This window comes from Saccopteryx leptura, chromosome 3 (assembly GCF_036850995.1).
Source record: "Saccopteryx leptura isolate mSacLep1 chromosome 3, mSacLep1_pri_phased_curated, whole genome shotgun sequence".
Lineage (NCBI taxonomy): Eukaryota > Metazoa > Chordata > Mammalia > Chiroptera > Emballonuridae > Saccopteryx > Saccopteryx leptura.
In genome coordinates this window covers 256,652,353-256,671,884 of record NC_089505.1, presented here as the reverse complement: position 1 = coordinate 256,671,884, position 19,532 = coordinate 256,652,353, and the positions used below count along the sequence as shown (strand labels likewise).

Sequence of the window (19,532 nt, the reverse complement as noted above, 5' to 3'; positions counted from 1 at the left end):
AAGTGATTCACTGTGTACATTAACCTTATATCCTACAATCTTACTATAACTTGCTCACTAACTTCTCGAGTTTGTCCTTTTCTTTCTAATTTTTAATACAGATGATCATGTTTTCTGCAATCAAAGAGTTTTATGTTTTTCCTTCTCATCTGTGTACCTTTCATTTCCCTTTCTTGCCTCACTGCATTAGGGACGAGTACCAGCAAAATGTAGAAAAGCAGTGGTGAGATAGACAAGGGACACCCTTTTCTTGTTCCTATCTTACTGGAAGAGCTTTGAGCTTCTCACCATCAAGTATGATGTTATCTCTAGGTTTTGTAGATGTTTTTTATCAAGTTGAGGAAGTTCCCCTCTATTTCTAGTTTACTAAGAATTTTTAATCACAAATGAGTGATTCTGTCAAATGTTTTTTCTGAATCTTCATATGACTACGTGATTTTTCTTCTTTAGCTTATTGATATGATAATTACATTAATTTTGAAATGCTGAACCAGTCTTGTATACCTGAGATAAATCTCACTTAGTCATGGTATATAATTCTTTTTTATACATTGTTAGATTTGATTTCCTAATATTTCATGAAGATTTTTCTACCCATGTTCATGAGAAATACTGGTATGTACTTTTCTTTTTTTATACTCTTTGTCAGGTTTTGGTATTGGAATAGCGCTGGCTTCAAAGAATAAATAAGGCAGAGGTATTTCCCCATGTATAAAACACTCCTATGTATGATGCACCTTAATTTTGGAGCTTAAAATTTGGGGAAAAAGGTATTACATAAAGTTATTGAACTCAAGTAAAAAAATCTTAACAATGAGTGCAAAAAAGCAGGAACTACAAGTAAAAAATTTATTACCACTGTATAAGACACACCTAGTTTTTAAATCCCAAATTTTTTGAAAAAGGGTGAGTCTTATACATGGAAAAATATGATGGTAATTTCTTCTTCAAATATTTGGTATAATTGACAAGTAAACATACCTGGGCCTGGTGCTTTGTTTTGGAAGGTTATAAATTGTTTCTTTTTAAAAAAAATATGTATAGACCAACACAGATTCTCTATTTCTTTAAAACATGTTTAGATGGCTATTATACAAAAAAAAATTTTTAATTTTATTTATTCATTTTTAGAGAGGAGAAAGAGAGGGAGAGAGAGGAGAGAGAGATAGAGAGAGAGAGAAGGGGGGAGGAGCTGGAAGCATCAACTCCCATATATGCCTTGACCAGGCAAGCCCAGGGTTTTGAACCGGCGACCTCAGCATTTCCAGGTCGACGCTTTATCCACTGCACCACCACAGGTCAGGCTATATACAAAAATTTTAATGAAAAAAGTGGTGATAGGTATATTTTAGGTAGAAGAAAATAGGTTTCAAAATAAAATGCACAGTAAAAGATCCCAAGTTTTCCTCATCTATATAAATTATACAATAAAACACAAAGATTGAATAATTTTTCTTGTATATCCATAGAAAAATTACATTTAATAAAAAAATTTTTTTTAAAGTTATAAATTAGGTATATGGACCTCAAAAGGTAAAACTTTACAATAAAACTACTAATGATATATTTTGCCTATTTCTGGGTAGACCTACAGGAGCCATCACCCATGATTCAACTCTCTGATTTTTATGACAACTCAACAACTAAAAGTATTCTAAACAATGCACTTCATTCTTTCAATCTCTTGAAGGACACTGAAAGGTGACCCAGAAAGTTTTGTAATATCTGAGAACTGGAACTGGAACTGATCAAGCATAAAATTGGACAACATAATCAATAACAACCACTCAGGACTCTGGAAACATATATACAACAGGACTCTCAGAAAGAATAGGGGAAGCAGAAAAAAATTTGAAGAAATGAGAGGCAAAACATCCAAACTTGATTAAAAATATTCATCTATATGTTCAAGAATAACAACGAATCCAACAGGATAAAACACAAGGAGATCCAAACCTAGACACATCATATTCAAACTGTTAAAAGACAAAGACAAAAAGAAAAATCTTAAAAGGAGTAAGAGAAAATGAACTAAGCAGCCTGACGAGGCGGTGGTGCAGCGGATGGAGCATCGGACTGGGATGCGGAGGACCCAGATTTGAGACCCCGAGGTCGCCAGCTTGAGTGTGGGCTCATCTGGTTTGAGCAAAGCTCACCAGCTTGGACCCAAGGTCACTGGCTTGAGCAAGGGGTTCCTCGGTCCGCTGAAGGCCCACAGTCAAGGTACATATGAGAAAGCAATCAATGAACAACTAAGGTGTTGCAACAAAAAACTGATGATTGATGCTTCTCATCTCTCTCCATTCCTGTCTGTCTGTTCCTATCTATCCCTCTCTCCGACTCTCTCTCTGTCTCTGGAAAAAAAAAAAAAAAAAAAAAGAACTAAGCATGCACAAGGGAACCACAATAAGATTAATTAATAATGATCAGAAACAAAGGAATAGAGCTATACTGGAGCAATGTGCCCATAATTTTATGAAAATTAAGTTATAAATCTGAAGTAGACAGTAACAAATTAAGGTGCATATTGTAGCCCACTCAGCAATGACTAAGAAAATAATTTTTAAAGCATAAAGAAATTAAATGGAATTAAAAGACAGGAGAATATAGAAAACCAATAGCAAAGCAGTAGACATAAATATATCATACAAACAGCATTAAGATTGAAAGAATAATCCAATCAAAAGACAGAGAATGTAAGGCTTCATTTTGTTTTTAAGAATTTTTATTTATTCATTTTAGAGAGGATAGACAGGAGAGAGAGAGAAGTGGGGAAAAAGCAGGAAGCATTAACTCCCATATGTGCCTTGACCAGGCAAGCTTAGGGTTTCGAACCAGCAACCTCAGCATTCCAGGTTGTTGCTTTATCCACTGCACAACCACAGGTCAGGATGTAGGGCTCCATTTTTAAAAATCCAATTAAATGCTGCCCCCATGAGACATACTTACTTTAGCTCCAAAAACGCAAACAAGTTGAAAGAGGGTAGAAAAAGATACGTCATGAAAACAGTAAACATAAGTCGCAGTGGCTATACTAACATCAGACAAAATAAACTTAAGCCAAAATTATTTAACAGGAACAAAGAGGCCTGACCAGGCGGTGGCAAAGTGACTAGAGAGTCAGCCTGGGATGCTGAGGACCTAGGTTCGAAACACTATGGTTGCCGGCTTGAGGGTGAGCTCATCTAGCTTAAGCACAAGCTTAGAAGTTTGAGTGTGGGCTCATAGACATGATGCCATGGTCACTGGCTTGAAGCCCAGGCTGCTGGCTTGTGCAAGGGGTCACTGGTTCGGCTGTAGTCCCCACCCCAGTCAAGGCAATAAGAAAGCAATCAATGAACAAGTAAGGTGCCGCAACTACGAGTTGATGCTTCTCATCTCTCTCCCTTCCTGTCTGTTCCTCCAAATCTTTCTTTTTCTTTCTCTCTCTCTCTCTCTCTCAAAATAAAAATAAAAAAGAGGTACATTTCATAATGATAAAAGAGTAAAATTATCAAAACTGTAACAACTATAAGCATAATAAACCTAACAAAAAGCCCCAAAATTCATGAAGCAGAAACGAACAGAACTGAAGGGAAAATAAAAGCACCACAAGCACTGAATTTTGGGTTATGAATAAACTGCAGCAAATAGGCAAACTCACAAATACGGAATCCACAAAGTGAGGACTCACTGTAGTTGGAGACTTCAATACCCTACTTTTAATAATGGACTGAACTAGGTAAAAAAAACCTACAAGAATATAGAAGGCAAACAATACTACAAACTCATTAAAGCTAACAGACATTTCTATAACACTCCATACAACAGCAACAGAATAAACAGTCTTCTTAAGCACACATGAACATTCTGTAGTACAGATCATAGGCTAGTGGTTCAGAAAAGAAGACAATCCAGTTATCCAAAACTGGGCAAAAGAGTGAACAAACAATTCACCAAAGATGAAATAGAATGGAAAATTATTATATAAAAAAATGTGCCAGCCTGACCAGGTGGTGGCTCAGTGGATAGAGCATCAGACTGGGATGCGGAAGGACCGAGGTTCAAGACCTCGAGGTCGTCTGCTTGAGCAAAGGCTCATCTGGCTTGAGCAAAAAGCTCACCAGCTTGGACCCAAGGTCGCCGGCTCGAGCAAGGGGTTACTCGTTCTGCTGAATGCCCGTGGTCAAGGCACGTAAGAGAAAGCAATCAATGAACAACTAATGTGTCGCAATGAAAAACTGATGATTGATGCTTCTCATCTCTCTCCGTTCCTGTCTATCTGTCCCTATCCATCCTCTCTCTGACTGTCTCTGTAAAAAGAAAAGAAAAAATAAAGAGCCTGACCAAGTGGTAGCACAGAGGATAGAGCATTGAACTGGGACACAGAGGACCCAGGTTCAAAACCCCAAGGTCATCGGCTTGAGCGAGGACTCATCTGGCTTGAGCACGGGTTCACCAGCTTAAGCACAGGGTCGCTGGCCTGAGCATGGGATCCTACACATGACCCCACGGTCACTGGCTTGAGCCCAAAGGTTGCTGGCTTGAAGCCCAAGGTCACTGGCTTATTAAGCAAGGGGTCACTCACTCTGCTGTAGCCTCCCCACCCCCGTCAAGGCACATGTGGGGAAACAATCAATGAACAACTAAGGCGACGCTTCTCATCTCTCTCCCTTCCTGTCTGTCTGTCCCTATCTGTCCCTCTCTCTGTCTCTGTCATGAAAAAAAAAAAATTAAAGACACATGGTCCTTGGTTTTCAAATTCAAGAAGGTTTCAGTTCAACCAACATCAACTCCTTAGGGCAGAACTAAGATTAATGTACGTAAGTTACAGTAAAGCAAAAATATGACATGTTCATATAATTAAGAATTTCATCTAAGATTAAAAAACTGATTTCTATAAGGGAAGGACAACTTAATGAAATAAATATTAAAATAAAAAAATTATTTTTAAAACCTTGAAAAGCCCTAAACTATAAAAACTACTTTTTATCCATGAGCATCATTAACTTGGTTTCCCCATAAAAGGTGCTGAATGAGGTCTTTCCCTTTTCTGCATCAAGGGTGCTTTCTGAAAACTATCCCTACCATATTCTTTACTACTAAATTCTCCTATATAAATACTATCCTTTTGCATGTTGTGCAAATAACATTATATGTTAATACATGCTGTTTAAAAAAATGGAGAAATGTTTCAGTATATTGTTGTGCAAGCTAATGAAGACTACACAAAAGAAGCCAAAAGGCATAGACTTTCTAGTAAACACTTCAAATCTAATAAACACAATTATATTTACCATGTAAACCACACACATTAAAATGCTATTACTTATGTATCAGTAAGGCTCCTACTTACGTTTCTGTGTCTGATACCAATGATTCATTATTGCACACATCATTGAAGGTGTGAAGTTGATTCTATAATTAGAAAAATAAAAGTGTTTCAAAATTATTCTTATGTATATTAGCAATTGTCAAAAAACATGGTTTGATATTTGTAGATCATTTTTAATAACCAGAACAAAATTGTAAAACTTAAATAGATAATAAAATGCATATACTTCCCAATTAGTCTGGCTACATCTTTTATCATATTAAAACATTAAATAGGCCCTGGCCAGTTTGCTCAGTGGTAGAGCATCAGCTGGGTGTCTGCAGACGTCCTGGGTTCAATTCCTGGTCAGTGGACACAAAAGAAGTGACTATCTGCTTTTCCACCCTTCCCCCTTCCCCCCCCCTCATTTTCTCTCTCTCTCCCTCCTCCCACAGCCATGGCTCGATTGAGTAAAGCAGGTTGGCCCCAGGTGCTGAAGATGATTCACTCCATGGCTTCTACTTCAGGTACTAAAAATAGTCTGAATGCAGAACAATGGAATAACGCCCCAGAGAGGCAGAACATCACCCCATAGGGGGCTTGCAGGTACATTCTGGTTGGAGTACATGTGGGAATCAGTCTCTTAATTTTAAAAAATTAAATTAAATTTAAAATTTTTTTTGAATTAATAAGTCTGCGCTCAATTAAATAAAATAACATTACATAAATTCCTTCCATAGGTATTACTTAATGCTTTATTCCATTAAGTACCCTACAGGAAAAATATTGAATAAGAGAAAATCACAAAAATCTAATGCAAGGCAGCAATAATGTGTCACTACAGACATAGAATTTCAGAAAGGCCTGCTAAATAAACACATTTAATATTTAATTTAGGAAAATGTCAACAAGTATTTTCTATACTTATGAAGTCCAATACACAAGTAAAATATAGCTACTTCAGAATAACTACATTACAAAAACAGGCAGAAAATATAAAGGAGCAAAGCTAACAAAGACCTTTAATAAAACAGAAAAAGCATATCCGTTCTAAAGAATGCAGCTAACTACTTAGCTCTCACAAATTGTTGTCATGAAATAATCCAGACTCAAGGATATCAGATCTTCCTCCTTACCCTATATCCCACGAGAATCAATAATATAGATTTCTCCCTATTTAAAACGGTATTTGCTACTGTGCAAACCAAACAAAACACTTTTGCTAGTCAAATTTGGCCTATGGTCCATTAATTTGTGGTTTCTGCATGGTTAATGAATTTACTAATATACTCTAATTCTTTTTCTCTCTGAAAACACCGGATTCTAAATGTAAGAAACTGATGAGTTAAAAAGAAAAACAGCCCTGACCGGTTGGCTCAGCGGTAGAGCGTGGGCCTGGCGTGCGGGGGACCCAGGTTCGATTCCGGCCAGGGCACATAGGAGAAGCGCCCATTTGCTTCTCCACACCACCCCTCCTTCCTCTCTGTCTCTCTCTTCTCCTCCCGCAGCCAAGGCTCCATTGGAGCAAAGATGGCCTGGGCGCTGGGGATGGCTCCTTGGCCTCTGCCCCAGGCGCTAGAGTGGCTCTGGTCGCGGCAGAGCGACGCCCCGGAGGGGCAGAGCATCGCCCCTGGTGGGCGTGCCGGGTGGATCCCAGTCAGGCGCATGCGGGAGTCTGTCTGACTGACTCTCCCTGTTTCCAGCTTCAGAAAAATACAAAAAGAAAAAAGAAAAAAAGAAAAACAGTGAAGGAGATGGAGCCTGAAATCCAAAAGACCTAAAGTATAAATACCTTTAAATCTAAACCTCAGGCTCCTCTTATTTAAAATAAGTAAAGTACAGAAATTATTTGTAAGGACCATACAAAGTAAAGCATATAAAATACCAAAATGCCTAGTATAAGTGCTCCACTCCATTAATAGTAGGTATGATTACAGTAGTCATAATAGTCTGAAACGTAAATAAAAAATGACCAAAAATAAAGCAAATTTAGCGTACCGTTATCTGACTTAGTCCAGCCAATCTCATAGTCAAAGTAGGTGACATAAAATACTTAAATGCAAGATCTAGACTTTCTTTATCAAAGCATAATGCTGTATCCAAAGGTTCTTTCACTGTACTCCACATTAAGTCAGCCATGTTGCGAGCCGCACTCTGTCTTAACTCCTGATCAGAGAGCTTGCATAAATACCTGAAATGTTTCAAAAATAAAACATATAAAGAAGTTGCAAAATATTTCTAAAGACCACTCAATAATTCAATAATATTTCTTTGCTCCATACTTTCAAAATGTTTAGTACAACAGAACCTGGCATCCTGGGACTAACATTCCCAATTTAAACTATTTCAAAGTGACTGTTCAAAGATAAAGACCTATGGCTATTGTGTCCTATGCTGAGAGGTTAACCTAAATCAGAAACTCCAAAGAGTCAAGTCATTTAACACAGTATTCTGCACCTACAGTAAAGCTTACTATTTTTTAATACCTGTCATGTATACAGCTTCTGTTTTAGTAAATTTCAGCTGATGCCTTAAAGCAGAGGTCCCCAACCTTTTTTGGGCCAGGGACCGGTTTAATGTCAGAAAATATTTTCACGAATCAGCCTTTAGGGTGGGACGGATAAATGTATCACATGACTGAGACAAGCGTCAAGAGTGAGTCTTAGACGATGTAACAGAGGGAATCTGGTCTTTTTTTAAAAATAAAACATCGTTCAGACTTAAATATAAATAAAATGGAAATAATGTAAGTTATTTATTCTTTCTCTGCGGACCAGTACCAAATAGCCCACGGACCGGTACCGGTCCGCGGCCTGGGGGTTGGGGACCACTGCCTTAAAGCAGTATATCTACTTCCCTACATGAATAAACTTCTTTTAAATGTATACATTTTAAACATCATTGATTTTTGGCTTCCCAAAATCACAAAGTACTGGTTTCCCTTTCAGGCCCTACCTGTTGTTCTAGTTGGCTGGTTTCTCTATCTAATCTTTTTTCTTTCTTTCTTTCTTTTTCTTTCTTTTTAGTGTGAGAGAGAGAGAAAGAAAAGAGACAGACAGACAGGAAGGGAGGGAGAAGAGAAGCATCAATTTGTTGCAAAACCTTAGTTGTTCATTGATTGCTTTCTCATATGTGCCTTGACTGGGGGGCTCCAGCAGAGCCAATGACCCCTTGCTCAAGCCAGAAACCTTGGGCTTCAAGCCAGCAACCTTTGGGCTCAAGCCAGCGACCATGGGGTCATGTCTATGATCCCACACTCAAGCTGGCGATGCTGTGCTTAAGCTGGATGAGCCCACGTTCACCCGGCAACTTCGGAGTTTTGAACCTGGGTTCTCAGCGTCCCAGGCCAATGCTCTATCCACTGCGCCACCGCCTCGTCAGGCCTCTGTCTAACCTTTCAATATTAGAGATCCTCCAGCTTGTAAAGTATTACAGAAGGCCCCAAAGTCTTCCCATCACTTTATATATAAGTTTTTACAATGTGACTCTGCCACTCTTCCCAACAACAGGTGTAATCTACTTCTCTAACTTTCTTGAATCTGAGCTCTGCCATAAAACTTCCTTTGGACAATGGGGCATTAAGAGATGTGACATAAGCATTAGAAGCTTAAAAAGCCTCTGAGCTTGCCTTCTATCCCTGGAAACTCTTCCACCAGTAAGATCAGTAACTCAGGTTAGCCTGCTGGATGAAAGAGACATGGTATCGATGCCTCAAATGACATCTAGCCAACTGCAAGACATATATGAAACTCCCTCCCATACCAAAACCAATCACCCAGACAACCACAGAACATATTAGTGAGGCTATTCTAAAGCATTTAGTTCCAGCCAAGTCAGCTCAGATCAGAAGAACTAGCTAACCAGAGGACTGTGATAAATAATAAATGACTGTTATTTCAACATATTAAATTTGGGAGGGTGCTTATTTATTTATAGATGAAGAGAGAGAGACAGGAAGGGAGAGAGATGAGAAGTATCAACTCCTAGTTGCTTCACTTTAGTTGCTCATTAAATGTTTCTCATATGTGCCTTGTAGTAACCTTGGGCTCATATCAATTCACACTCATGCCAGCGACCCTGCACTAAAGGCTGGCAACCCAGTGCTCAAGCTGATGAGCCCGCACTCAAGCTGGTGGCTTTGGGGCCTCAAACCAGGTACCTTGGCATTCCATGTCAGTGCTCTATTCACTACACCACCAGTCAAGCTGGGGGCTGTTTTCTTACACAGCAAAAGCACATTGACACAGGGCTCTATCCTAGCCTCAGTTCTATTCTCTTTCTACATTCTCTCCTCAGATGACCCCACTTCCTCTCATGGTATCTAAGTACTGTCTTTATGTTCACAACTCCTAAATTAATGATGTTGTTCTTAATTATTGGCTTATACTCCCAGTTTGCCAGCAACACTTAAATGTCCCAAAAGCATATCAAGAGTAAGTCTTTAAGTTCTTACAGTCTTTAATATCTGTTAATAATAGTCACAGCACAAGAAAAACTGAGGGTTATTAAGTGTCACACATAGTATTGTCCTTTTCCTTAAACTCCATAACCACCAATCTTGTTGATTTCATTTTCAATTATATCCTATTCAATTTTCAAAATCACCACAAATAATCCTTGTACAAGTAACCATCATTTCTTTCCAGGACTACTGCATTAACCTAGCAAATGATCTCCTACCTTCTATTTCAACCTTCCTTTAATATATGATCCAATTAAAGGCCAAAGTGAGCTTTTAAATTTTTTAAATTAAACTTATTAGAGTGACATTGGTTAATAAGATTAAATAGGTTTCAAGTGTATGTTTCTATTATATGATCTGTATATTACATTGTGTGACTACCACCTAAAGTCAAATCATCTTTCATCACTATATATTTAGCTCCCTATACCCTCTTCCCACCCCCATCCCCTTTCCTCTGTCCACCATACTGTTGTCTATGAGTTTTTGTTTGTTTGACTTAATTTTTGTACATGGGGACAAACTGCAGTCTAGTTTCATTCTTTTGCATGTGGCTTTCCAATTTTTCCCAGCACCATTTATTAAAGAGGCTTTCTTTTGTTCACTGCATGTTTTTGGTTCCACTGTTAAAAATTATTTGCCCATATACATGTGATTTTAATTCTGGGCTCTCAATTCTGTCCCATTGGTCTGTGTGTCTGTTCTGCAAATATCAGCTCTTTTGATAACTATTGCTCTGTAGTCTAATTTGAAGTCAGGTAGTGTGATACTTCTGGCTTTGTGCTTTTTTGACTATTCAGGGTCTTTTGTGGTTGCATACAAATCTGATGATCTTTCATTCTATTTTTAAAATGTCACTGGGACTTTGATGGGGTCACATTAAATCTGTATATTGCTTTGGGTATTATGGACATGTTAACTATGTTAGTTCTTCTAATTCATGAACATTGTTCCATTTCATCGTGTCTTTTTCAATCTCTTTTAATAACACTTTGTAGTTTTCAGTATATAGGTCTTTCACACCCTTTTCTAAGTTTATTGCCAGGTATTTTATTCTTTTGGTTGCAATTGCAAAGTAATGTTTTTATTTCCACTTCTTTTTCTGAAATTTTATTGTTAGTAAAACGAATGCAGTATATTTTTATACATTGACTTTGTATCCTACAACTTTACTACAGTTGTTTATTGTTTCTAATAGTTTTTTGGTGGAGTCTTTAGGGTTTTTCTATATAAAGAATCCTGTCATCTGCAAAAAGTGACACTTTTACATCTTCATTCCCAATCTGAGTGCTTTTTATTTCTTTCTCTTGCTTGATTCCTTTGGCTAGGATTTACAATGCTAAGATGATAAGAGGAGTGAGAGTGGGCATCTTTGTTCAAAGTGATCTTTTAGAAGCCATCATGACTCTGCCTGGACTCTGGTGGCGCAGTGGATAGAACACTGACCTGGAATGCTGAGGTTGCGGGTTTGAAACCCTGGGCCTGTCTGGTCAAGGCACATGCAACAAGCAAGCAATGAACAGCTAGAGTGAAGCAACTACTCATAAAAATTAAAGAATCACAGAACATGCAAATATTCCAGTACTTTCAGCCTTTTGTATAGTGCATTTCCACCAATGAAATAAAAGTTGGTTTTGCATTCATTTGCATAATCAAACTTTCTTTGACTTATTTGCTTTTCTGATGTTGTTTAATAAAAAAAAATCAAATGCTTTATCACTTCATATTCATTTTGAAATATCTCATAATTTTTGTAAGCAGTATACTTCTCATTCCCTGCCCTCCTCTCTGTAAAATCAATAAATAAAAATGTTAAAAAAAAAAAGCCATCATAACTCATCTGTTTAAAACCCTTCAATAGATTCCTATGGCTAAAATTAAATCCAAACTCCTTATAATGGCTTGAAGGTCCCAAATAATCTGCCCCTTCTTATCCAATGTTGTATCATAATTACACCCCCCTTTATGCTATGCTCCACTCCAGTCTGCTTCTAGTTTAAAATGTCATATTCTTTCCAACTTCAAAGCCTATGCCCCTATGTTCCTTCTACCTGGAATATGTGCTTCTAATTATCATCTGATTAACTGATTCATATTCTTCAAAATGTCACCTTTAAGAAACGTCTCATATTCCCTCTCGATATTATTACCTTACTGCATAACATTCATTACTATCTGTTTCTATTTCATATGCTTCCTGCAACAATTCAAACAGTAATGGGAAATTAGTAGACACTCAAATGTTCGCAAATAAATGAGAGAAAGAATCAAGAATTATGCCTTAGCCAGTTGGGTCAGCTCAACAGTAGAGCGTCGGCTTGGCATGTGAATGTCCCAGGTTCAATTCCCAATCAGGGCACACAGGAGAAGTGACCATTTGCTTCTCTACCCTTCCCCCTCCCCATCTTCCTTTTTCTCTCTCTCTCCCCACCCCATAGCTATGACTCCATTGGATCGAGCACATGGGCCCTGGGTGCTGAGGATGGCTCCTTGGAGCCTCTGCCTCAGACACTAAAAATAGCTCAATGGCAAGCATGGCCCTAGATAGGCCGAGCACTGGCCCCAAATGGGGGTTGCTGGGTGGATCCTATTCCGGTTGCATGTCTATCTCCCCTCCTCTCACTTGGAAAAAGAAGGAAAAAAATGTAAGTATTATCAAGAAATACAATCTTAGAACTCCTCCAAATCTAATCAATACAATAATATTCTCTATATTCTTCATAGGTTGCCTTCCTAGGCTGAGACAAAATAAAACTGCCACCACCTCCTCAATGAGACCTTCTCTATATTTAAAATTGTGACCCATCTAATAAAACTCTCAATCCACCTTTGCTACTATTTTTCTCTGTAATTCTAATCACTGTCTGATGAATTGTATCATTCACTCATTTACTTTATATATAGACTGCAAAAAAGGAGAAATTTTTTTTTCTCTGCTATATCCCCAGGGCTTAGAACATAATACTTAGTATGTATTTGTTGAATGAATATAGTGAAATACCATGTAAACATTGTTAATCTCTTTAATTCTTTTTATATAGTCCTGTAAAAAAAAAGTTCAACATAAATGGCTTCAAAGCAAATATTAAATATAAACTTACAAATACATAAAAAATACTATACACCAAACTATGGATGACAATTTTCTCTAGAGAATGTGAGTACAACGGACTTGAAAACAATATAATTCAGGCCTGATATGTGGTGGTGCAGTGGATAAAGCATTGACCTGGAATGCTGAGGTCGTTGGCTCAAAACTGGCCAGTTCAAAACCCCAGGCTTGCCTGGTCAAAGTACCTGTGAGAAGTAACCACTATGAGTTGATGCTTCCTGCTCCTTCCCCACTGTCTCTCTCTCGCTGTGATATAAAAAAATAAGATCTTAAAAGATATATATATATAATTCTGTACTATGTCATAAACTGTTTAACATAGTATACTGATAATAAGGCAGAAAAGATTTTATAAACATACCTGATAACATAGGTCCTAAAAGGGATAATGTGCTGCATGACAGCAGGAATATGTAGCCATATTCTAATCTATAAAAAAACATAAAGATGACATTAAGGTATAATGAATATGTGAATACATGTGTCTTTCACTTTAAATACAAGAGCATTTAATATTTTGCTGCCTCTAAAACTACATACATTTTATCTATTTTGAAAAGAATAATTAAGAAATATTATATACATATTGAGAGTAATTTAACCTATATACCTATCCACATTTATATATATACACACAAACATAAAATCAATCTGAAGAATATTAACTTCTTGTTAAAAAGGGAGAATATTTTTTTCTTTCCTTTTTTTAAAATTCAGTGAGAGGAGGGGAGGCAGAGACATACTTCCACATGTGCCCGAATGGGGCTCCATGGGCAAGCCCACTAGGGGGCGATGCTATGCCCATCTGGGGCATTGCTTTATTGCTCAGCAACCAAGCTCTTTTTAGCACCTAAGGTAGAGGCCATGGAGCCATCCTTAGTGTCTGGGGTGAACTCGCTCCAATTGAGCCATGGCTGCCAGATGGGGAGAAGAGGGAGGGAGAGAGAGAAGAGAGAGAAGAGAGAGAGAGAGAGAGAGAGAGAGAGAGAGAAGAGGGGGGTTGAAGCAGATGGGTGCTTCTCCTGTGTGCCCTGACCAGGAATTGAACCTGGGACATCCACATGCTGGGCCAATGCTCTACCACTGAGCCAACCAGCTAGGGCTGAGAATTAATTAATTTTAAAAATTGGTGGAGGATGAGGAGGTAGAGACAGATTCCCACATGTGCCTTGAACAGGATCCACTCGACAAGCCCTCTAGGAGGCAATGCGCTGACCATCTGCAGCATTTTCTCTGTTGCAACTGGAGCCATTTTTTAGCACCTGAGGCAAGGGCTACAGAACCATCCTCAGGGCCTGTGGCCAATGGAGCCATGGCTGCAGGAGGGGAGGAGGAGATAGAGAGGAGCAAGAAGGGTGGAAAAGCAGATGGTTGTTTCTCCTGTGTGCCCTGACCGGAAATCAAACCCAGGATATACACACACTAGGCTGATGCTCTAACACCGAGCCAACTGACCAGGACCTTAATTTTTTACTAAGTCATCTTAGTTCTGATTTTTATTGTGTCAGAGACAGAGAGAGGGACAGATAGGGACAGACAGGCAGGAAGTGAGAGAGATGAGAAGCATCAATTCTTCATTGAGGTTCCTTAGTCTCCTTAGTTGTTCACTGATTGCTTTCTCATATGTGCCTTGACGGGGGTTGGGGAGGGCTACAGCAGAACGAGTGACCTTTTACTCATGCCAACTACCTTGGGCTCAACCCAGCACCCATGGGGTCATGTCTACAATCTCACACTCAGCCAGCCACTCCGCTCACAAGCTGGTGATCCTGCACTCAAGCTGGATAAGCCACACTCAAGCCAGCAACCTTGGGGTTTCGAACCTGAGTCCTCCACATCCCAGTCTGATGCTCTATCCACTGTGTCACAACCTGGTCAGGCCCATCTTATTTTTTAATAGACCATCTCCTCAGTCCTTCTAAAAATATCAAACTACCTGTGTGTTTTTGTTTTGTTTTTTTTTGTATTTTTCTGAAGCTGGAAACGGGGAGAGACAGTCAGACAAACTCCCGCATGCGCCCGACCAGGATCCACCTGGCACGCCCACCAGGGGGCGATGCTCTGCCCCTCCGGGGCGTCACTCTGTTGCGACCAGAGCCACTCTAGCACCTGGGGCAGAGGCCAAGGAGCCATCCCCAGCCCCCGGGCCATCTTTGCTCCAATGGAGCCTTGGCTGCGGGAGGAGAAGAGAGAGACAGAGAGGAAGGAGAGAGGGAAGAGTGGAGAAGCAGATGGGCGCTTCTCCTGTGTGCCCTGGCCGGGAATCGAACCCGGGAATTCCGCACGCCAGGCCGACGCTCTACCACTGAGAAACCGGCCAGGGCCTACCTGTGATTTCTAATCACTTCAATATCCATTTAAGACAAATATTTTCTCTTATTTTTTTTTTACAGAAACAGAGAGAGAGTCAGAGAGAGGGATAGACAGGAACAGACAGACAGGAACAAAGAGATGAGAAGCATCAATCATTAGTTTTTTGTTGCACACTGTGACATCTTAGTTGTTCATTGACTGCTTTCTCATATGTGCCTTAACCACAGGCCTTCAGCAGACCAAGTAACCCCTTGCTCAAGCCAGCAACCTTGGGTCCAAGCTGGTGAGGTTTTGCTCAAACCAGATGAGCCCGCACTCAAGCTGGTGACCTCAGGGTCTCGAACCTGGGTCCTTGGCATCCTACTGCACCACCACCTGGTCAGGCAAGACAGATATATTTCATAGTCACACAAAATTATAATAAACAACTGCCCAGCCCAGGTGCTTAGTTGGTTAGAGTATTGTCCTGATATGCCAAGGTTGCGGGATTGATACCTGGTCAAGACCCTGACACATTTATTGGTTGATTCTTGTATGAAGAATCCATCTGCTTCTCCTCTCCTTCCCATTCCCTCTCTCTCTCTCTCTCCCCCTCCCACAGCCATGGCTCAAATAGTTCCGAGTGAAGTTGGCCCTGGGCACTGAGGAAGGTTTCATGGCCTCACCTCAGGCGCTAAAATAATATAGCTCAGTTGCCAAGCAACAGAGCAGCAGCCCAGATGTGCAAAGCATCACCTGGTAGGGGGCTTGCCCAATGGATTCGAGTTAGTGTACATGCTAGAGTCTGTCTCTGCCTCCCACCTCTCACTTATTAAAAAAAAAAAGAAACTATGATACTAACTAAGCCTTGACAAATAATACAAGTTAAAAACAAATCTGCAAATAGAAAATGTACAGCTTCACTCTAATTAAAGATATCTATGTAAGTCCTAGAGCAAATACTATATTAATGGTGAAATGTAAAAACTTTTTGCCCTGAGACTCATACCAAAACATAAATTAATAAATGCAATCCAACTTGATCTGACAGGCCTACTGAGTGCAACAGGTAATAAAATGAACATAAGGCACAGGAATAGAAAGGAAGAATTAAAATCAAGATTAATTTGAGGCCCTGGCCGGTTGGCTCAGTGGTAGAGTGTTGGCCTGGCGTGCAGGAGTCCTGGGTTCGATTCCCGGCCAGGGCACACAGGAGAAGCGCCCGTCTGCTTCTCCACTCCTCCCTTCTCCTTCCTCTCTGTCTCTCTCTTCCCCTCCCGCAGCCAAGGCTCCACTGGAGCAAAGTTGGCCCGGGCGCTGAGGATGGCTCCCTGGCCTCTGCCTCAGGAACTAGAATGGCTCTGGTTGCAACAGAGTAACGTCCCAGATGGGCAGAGCATCGCCCCCTAGTGGGCGTGCTGGGTGGATCCCGGTCGGGCGCACGCAGGAGTCTGTCTGCCTCCCCATTTCCAACTTCAGAAAAATACATAAAAAAAAAAAAAGATATGAAAATGTAAGTAAAAAATACAAAATAAATTTCAGATAAATGTTTTTAGAATTAACTATTTTAGCATGATTGCTGCTTAAAAAGTTAATACAAATAAATCAATATACATACATATGTGCACAAACACACAAAAACTACATTATACATATGTTCACTGCTCCTTTATAATAGAGAAAGTAGATTGGGTGTGATTTCTTTTTTTTAAGACTTTATTTATTTTATTTATTCAATTTAGAGAGGAGATAGAGAAAGAAAGAGAGAGAGAGAGAGAGAGAGAGAGAGAAGGGGGGAGAAACAGGAAACATCAACTCCCACATGTGCCTTGACCAGGCAAGCCCAGGGTTTCAAACCAGCGACCTCAGCATTCCAGGTCGATGCTTTATCCACTGCGTCACCACAGGTCAGAACAGCAGACAGTATTCTACATCACAAAGTTAGTTATCACAAAATGAAGAAATGAAAACTTCACAGAACTGTCAATCCACCCTCTCTGTCTAGTGTGGAGATACATGAAAATGTGTAATCCTAGCTTAAGTTCTAACGCAGGGGTCGGGAACCTATGGCTCGTGAGTCAGATGTGGCTCTTTTGATGGCTGCATCTGGCTCACAGACAAATCTTTAATAAAAAAAATGTTAAAAATATAAAACATTCTCATGTATTACAATCCATTCCTTTCCTGCCACTCCTGTTCATGGTTGCGGGTGGCTGGAGCCAATCACAGCTGTCCTCCGGGACAACAACAAATTTTTATTGGATAATGCATAAGGTACACGGGTCGTTGTATGGCTCTCATTTTAAATTACACTTTAAAATATGTGGCGTTCATGGCTCTCTTCAGCCAAAAAGGTTCCCAACCCCTGTTCTAACATTAAATAGTCTTTATTAATGTTTTTGTACAAGTAGTCTTAGGCCAGAGAGTTAAAAAAAAAAAAATGCTTGTGTCCACTGATATGTTGCTGTAATATCTGTAAGTTTACATCTCTGATTATATCTTATTTAATAATTTGTAATATTGTTTTCTAAAGCATATATTCATGATGTTTCTTTATTATGCCTCATTTGCACTTCTTTTCATTTAATTGAATTTACTGGGATAACTGGTTCGCAAAACCATACAGGTTTCAGTGGTACAACTCAATAAAACACCATCTGCACACCGCATCATGTAATTCTGTCCCAAGCAAAGTCTTTCTGTCCCTATTATCCCATTTTGCCCACTACCACCCAGCTCCTACCCTTTTTCCCCTCTGACTATCACTACACTGACATCTGTGTCTCTGTATTATGTTTTTTGGCTAATCCCTTCACCTTCTTTCATCAAGTCTCCTCACATCCCTCCCCTGATAGCTATCTTGTTATTGTGTCCCTGCTTCTGTTTCTATTTTGTTCATCAGTTTATTGGGATCATTAGATTCCACAAATAAGTAAAGACTATATGACATTTGTCTTTCTCTGAATGGCTTATTTCACTTAGCTTAATACTCTCCAGGTCTATGCATGCTGTCACAAAAGGTAAGATTTCCCTTTTTTGTGGCTACGTAATATTCCATTCTGTAACTGTGCCATAGCTTTTTTATCCACTCACCCACTGATGGGCATTTGGGCTGTTTCCAGATCTTGGCTATTGTAAATAATGCTGCAATAAACATGGGGAGGGGGTTTGCATGTATTCTTTCCAATTAGTGTTTCAGGATTCTTAGGATATATTTCGTAAAGTGGGACTGCTGAGTCAAAATGCAAGTCCATTATTTAATTATTTGTTTGTTTATTTATTTTGAGAGAGAGGGACAAAAAGACAGGAAAGGAGAAAGATGAAAAGCACCAACTTCTTACTGCAGCACTTCAGTTGTTCACTGATTGTTTTCTCATATGTGCCTTCACCAGGGGGCTCCAGCTGAGCCAGCAACCCCCAGCTCAAACCAGCAACCTGGGGCTTCAAGCCACCGACCATGGGGTCATGTTTATGATCCCACACTCAGGCCAGCAACCTCATGCTCAAGCTGGTGAGCCCACACTCAAGCCAGATGAGCCAATGCTCAAGCCAGATGAGCCTGCTGTGCAAAAACCAATATACAGGGGTCCTCAGGTTATAAGTCTCAACATACAACATTTCCAGTTTACAAAGCTCACTCCCATAAAAACTTTAAAAAATTGAGGCGTGTTTCAGCTTCTGCCAAACAAACTTAAATGGTGTGTGGAAAAAAAACTGTGTCCCCAGTTTATGACTTTCATGGCTTTGAGGAGTCAATGAAGGCTGTAATAGGGAAGGTTCTTGCCATAGATCAACAGCTTCAACAACTTCATCTGGAGGTGGAAGCTGAAGATGTCACAGAGCTACTGGCATCACATGGAGAGGAGCTGCCTGCTGAGGACTTCATTCAGCTGGAGAAGCAGCTGATCGAAGAGAAAGAGACAGAAACCCCAGAACCCAAGAGATGTACTAGCAAGGGTTTGGCAGAAGGTTGTTCTATGGTGAAGGATGATGGGTAGGCAAAATTTCAGGATGAAGACCCCAGCGATGACAGATTCAGTAAGGTCTACGGGGCTGTTACGAATGCCTTGCAACGCTATAGGCAAATTTTGGAAGAGAACAAGCCATCAACCTTCCAGACTAGCCTGAAAAGAATTCTTTAAGAAAATAAAGAAGACTGTAACAGATCCTGTACCCTCTACATCAGCCCCTACTCAAGATGAAACACGTCGTAGAGATAGAATCATCTTCAGTGTCTCCTGCATGTTCTTTAGGCAATACCGATTCACCTAACCCAGTATCTCCAGCACCTTTTGCAGGTTCTCCTGCCTCTCTAGCTTCCTCCTCCCGATAGGTCATTCTCTCCCACCCTGCAATGCCCCTTCCAGTGTGCA

The 19,532-nt window shown here is 39.9% G+C and overlaps 1 protein-coding gene across 2 annotated transcripts in view; it reads right to left on the bottom strand.

The window, feature by feature from the left end:
- USP34 (ubiquitin specific peptidase 34) overlaps window positions 1–19,532 on the bottom strand; it is a 307,835-nt gene that overhangs the window by 205,583 nt on the left and 82,720 nt on the right. For both annotated transcript variants that reach the window (XM_066378190.1, XM_066378191.1), the window contains exons 6-8: window positions 13,229–13,296; window positions 7,292–7,484; window positions 5,336–5,397 (exon numbers count right to left, since the gene is read on the bottom strand). In XM_066378190.1, coding sequence (XP_066234287.1) covers window positions 5,336–5,397; window positions 7,292–7,484; window positions 13,229–13,296 — 323 coding nt within the window. The remainder of the gene's footprint in view (window positions 1–5,335; window positions 5,398–7,291; window positions 7,485–13,228; window positions 13,297–19,532) is intronic.